This window comes from Equus quagga, chromosome 15, assembly GCF_021613505.1.
Source record: "Equus quagga isolate Etosha38 chromosome 15, UCLA_HA_Equagga_1.0, whole genome shotgun sequence".
In the NCBI taxonomy this organism is placed as follows: Eukaryota; Metazoa; Chordata; class Mammalia; order Perissodactyla; family Equidae; genus Equus; species Equus quagga.
In genome coordinates this window covers 1,421,583-1,426,471 of record NC_060281.1, presented here as the reverse complement: position 1 = coordinate 1,426,471, position 4,889 = coordinate 1,421,583, and the positions used below count along the sequence as shown (strand labels likewise).

The following is a 4,889-nucleotide window of genomic DNA, read 5'->3' as shown; positions in this document are numbered from 1 at the left end:
AGAAATTTCCATTAGTCCTATATTAAGAGACCACACCCCATACAACTAATGACAGGAAAGGATTTCAATTCAAACCTCTAAAACTATCCAGCCTGAAGCAAAGTTTAAAAAAGAAAAAGATACAAAAATAAAACACAACTCACATTTTCAGAGAAGAAAGGAAACTCTTGCTAAATAAGCAGCAATTATGCCGAAGAATTTATATGCTGAGCATGCCTGGATGTAAAACACCAGAGCAGCCAACCACAGCTTCAGCATTCTGAGTATGATTAACAGAGTGAACCTTCAAAGGTCAATTAAATGTCAACACACTTTAAAGAGAGATTCTTAAGTCTGGTCAATGTACAATAGCACCTCATAACTTAGGAGTACCCTTCTTAATTCAAGCAAAATGTGCATGTAATATATGTACATGCATATGCATCCTTGCAACATGTGACCAACCAGATCATTACAGAAAGTCATCAGCATCTATCCTAGAGTTTTGACTATTTTAATGTTTCCAAGTCATGAAATGAGTAAAAGGAAAACATAACTGCATTTATTATATAGCACCATCCAGTGAAGATGAAATGCAAAGTAAATTATAAATGCTAAAACTTAGATTTATCCAATAGTTGACCTTATCTATTCCATCATACGAAGTCATTCACAAGGATAACCCTTTATTGTTCCTAATTCATCATCCTGCTACCTTCCCTGAATGCTTGTGGCTAAAATGCCTACCAAAAAAGGCACATGGCATTCAAAGATTGTCAAGTTTAGCATTAGCAATCTTTGGAATAGAACCAGTCCTGAAGGCACTGAGTGCTCATTCCTGACACTTTCATTCAAGAACTTCATAAGAGCCCGAACCCCATCCCACATAAGGAAGACCAAGTTGTCACAGAACCTCAGAAGGAGAAGGGACCATCAGCATCACCTGGCCCAAACCTCTCCATGTTCACAGTTCAGGAAACATAGAACCACAAAGGCAGAGCAACCTTGCTTGGAGCCCACAGCTCCTCAGTAGACATCGTCTTTACAACCCACTTAGTTCAGTGCTTTCTTCCCTATATCAAGTCTATCCTATACATTTTCTCTATTAGGCGTTTAAAACCACATTATAATTGACCAAATAGCCACGGCAACCATGGGAATTCAGAGGAAGATGGGATCTTTACGGTGTTAATGATCTGGGCAGGCTCCAAGGGGGAGTCAGATGCTAAAGAATAGGCAGACGGGTGGTCTGAGAGGAGGCATCGCTACTGAGGGAAGCACGCGGGCTGAGGCACAGTCAGCCTTATTCCAGGAACTGTGGTGAGAAAGGGTTTAGAGTAGGATTAGACCCTGGTTTTAAGGCCACAGTATAACCTAGGCAGAGGGGGTTCAATCTGATAGGAGGACAAACAGAGAGCGATCGAAGGATTTTGATTTTAGAAAACTGATGTAAAGATAGCAAAGACTAGCCTAGCAATAGTTTTGCAAGAGAGAATGGAGGTGGGGAGAGAGAAATACTTCAGGTGCCTCAGAGCTGTCTGTCTAGTAATATTAATAATACTTTACAGGGCTGTTGTAAGAACAAGTGAGCTGATGTGAGAAAAAGCACTTTGGAAAGTATAAGAGCTCTAGAAAGTAAAGGTAATTTTAAAAGTCAGGGGCAGGGGCCTCTGATCATGTCCCCAAGTCTAGACAGCATATACTTCTCTGAGAAGGCAAATTTGGGGTTGAATTCTGGATCTATTCCTATGGGGTCAAAGACAGAAATCCTTTCTCTCAATAATTCCAACAGCTAGATCCCATGAGGAGAGACAGCTGCCACCTCTAGGCCCCTGCAAGGTTGAGATGCACCAATATTAAAATGTAAAACAAGGACTAAAACTTTAAGGCAGACCACAAAATCAGTGTTTCTCAACACTGTTGAGAACGATCAGTTGGGTGTCAACAACTCAGTAAGGTGGTACAAAAAGGGAGGAGGGGAGGGGAGACGGCTCCTGAGCCAGGGAGATCCAGGAGGAGCTCGGGCTGTTAGCCGGCCCTTTCCCTGTTCCACAACGACTATCGAGTGCTGTGACCTGCCCTTGTGTCCAGCCAGAGCTACTTATCTCCTCCTGCGTTGTCCTCCTCTCTTGTCCCTCTTCAACAGCAATTCTCCAGGGCTAAAAAGTAAATTTTTAAAAGTTACTGTAATAAAGTAAAAGCTACATATATGCAGTATATACTGAGTGACAGTTATCTGTCACTAACTTGTATCTTACATAATTTATAATCTTACATAATTCCCAAAACAACTCCTATGAGGCAGGTACTATTTCCTCATTTTTCAAGTAGGGAAACTGAAGCTTGAGGGTCAAGGTCTCTTAGGTAGCAAACAGCAAAGCCAGGATCTGAATCAAGTGTGGCTGACTCTTCAGCCTATGCTCTGAACCTCTCTCCTAAACTCTTCCCTTTTCTTTCCATAAACATGAAAGCCCTCGCGTATGCGTCCAGGATTTCACGGTTACACAGGTTACGGGAGCCATTACATGGGTTGGCAGATGAAAGTTTTGACGATAGAGGGCAGGGGGCGTGGGTTCAGCTGTAGACTTGAGTGCCAAATGATCAGCTTTAGGACTGAAATCTTCAAGCACGCATGTTGCACTGTGTCGAGGGGACAGCTTTCCATTTAGCATTCTTACTCTGTTCTCTCAGGCCTTCTGTCCCCTGGGGTCCATTCTCAATTATTTGCTTGAAACCTCATCTCCCCAGCTGCAGAAGAAGGGGCGGCTGGGATTGCCAGTCCCACAATCAAACACATGCTGGGGTGGGGGGTAGGAGTATCCCATATTAGGAGGGGTCTCTCGGGCCTAGTGCCCTAAAGCAGCCTTAACCCTGCTTGCGGGCGGTGTCACGATTGCTTACAGAAGCGGTTCATGAGGGGCTGCCTGGCCACAGGGCCCAACTAAGAGATGAAACAACATGTCTGGTGCTGGAGGGGAAGTGACCGGAGCAGTGAGCATCTGGGGGTCCTTTTTTGACATTCCCAGAGGAAAGCAACAGTTCCCATTAAACATTGGCAGGAGAACTCTAACACTGATTCTCAGAAGTTAGTGGGATGAACTCTCCCTTTGGGAGGAGCTTGTTAAGAACACAGATCGCAGGTTCTGCTCACAGATATTCTGATTCTTTAAGTGTAGGAAGGTGCCCAGGAGCCTGAAGTTTTGCAAGCACTACAGAAGATTCTGATACACATGATCTGAGGCCCGCGTTCAGATACACTGCTCTAACCCCTACAAGGCTGCCCAATGGGCAAACCTACTGAGGAGAACACACCTACAAAGACAGCTTGCTGTTCAAGCATCAATGCTAGGTTCTAGGTTGCGTGGTCATCTTTGTGTGTGTGTCTGTGTGTGTGAGGAAGACTGTCGCTGAGCTAACATCTGTGCCAATCTTCCTCTATTTTGTATGCAGGATGCTGGCTCAGCATGGTATGATGAGTGATATGCAGGTCCGCACCCAGGATGGGAACCAACAAACCTTGTGCCGCCAGAGCTGAGCACACAAACTTAACCACTACACCACCAGCCATCTTGAGTGGTCACTTTTAAGTAACGTCATTAGGCTTTCCAGAAGTTTCCAAGCTAATGTTGGGGACTTATTTTCCTTATGTCACCAGATAGACTATTACACAGGCTCCTCAGGAAAAAGAGTATCTTGTGCATGATGCAGTCCACACAAGATCTCTCCACACACATAGCACTTGTTTAGATGAAGACCTGGGCAAGACACTATGTCCAGTGCTTACTTTATATCTGGTGTAAGATCGAAGATAATTTTCTCCCTACAGGTTCAGTTGATTTCAAAAGGTACACTTTCCCTCATGCATCTACACTGAAAGGTTTATTTCATGCTATTTTAAAAATAAGTTTAAAAATAAGTTTAAAAATCAGCACTCAAGTGAAATACTACGGTCAGGATTAGGCCATTTAATTAGACATTTAATCACAATGCAAACAGCTACTGATTATTTAAGAAACACACCTTTTCAAAGGTTTGTGTTCTTCAAAGAAAGCTAGGTAATAAAATGTATTATGTTAAATCAATACTGCTATCTTTCTCCTAGAAACCCTATCAGTTATGTTTGGCTCTTTCCAAATCTGTATCTTGATTTTAAGCTAGAAACTTTCAGGTCAGATACTGGAATTAAGCCCAGTTTTCCTTCCAGTTCTTTTCTTGATACCTTCTTTCTTTCCCCTAAAGCATGATAATCATTCTCTCTAAGGATGGGCAAGAAGAATTTTTAATTATTTTTATCCGGGCATTAGGAATTTTATCCAGCAAATATTTGTTAAGTATATTTATGCACTTAGAGTGAAAAAAAAAAAAAGACCCACTCTGTGGTTTTAAGGTCCAAGAGAAGAGAAAGCTCCCAGCGGACACCTGACATCTAGAAGGTACGTCCGTGACCAGTGAGAACCCGGGGGAATTTATCATGGAGAGAACAAAACGATTGCTCCTGGATTCAGTACCCACAAGTCTACATTTAACAGCTGAACGTGAGGGAAAACGTCGGATTTCACTTTTTACCAAGAAAGCACGTGTTCTCAGGATAACCAAGTTAGCGCTGCAGCCCCACCTGCGACCACAGCGCTTCAGCTCCGCGGCCGGACCCGCAGAGCCGCACGCCCCGACCCCGCAGGCTGGCCGGGCGGTGGCTCCTCCAGGCCCTCCAGCCAACGGCAGCGCGCGCGGCACGTGCGGCCGCCCCGCGGGCTCGGCGGCGGGACAGCGCTCAGGCCACCGGCCCAGCTCCACCCGCCCCTCCTCCTCCCTCAGGGGTCAGAGCCCGCAGCGGCCCACGCGGAGCTGTCGGTGGAAGGAAGCGACATGCCACCACCGCCACCACTACAACCACCACCAGCACTGCCCCC

General features: G+C 44.9%; 1 protein-coding gene across 1 annotated transcript in view; it reads left to right on the top strand.

The window, feature by feature from the left end:
* Positions 1 to 4,450: 4,450 nt before the first annotated feature.
* Positions 4,451 to 4,889, top strand: part of LOC124226455 (translation initiation factor IF-2-like) — a 55,682-nt gene continuing 55,243 nt past the window's right edge. The window contains exon 1 of the mRNA XM_046639777.1: positions 4,451 to 4,826. Within this exon, the coding sequence (XP_046495733.1) occupies positions 4,451 to 4,826 (376 nt within the window). The remainder of the gene's footprint in view (positions 4,827 to 4,889) is intronic.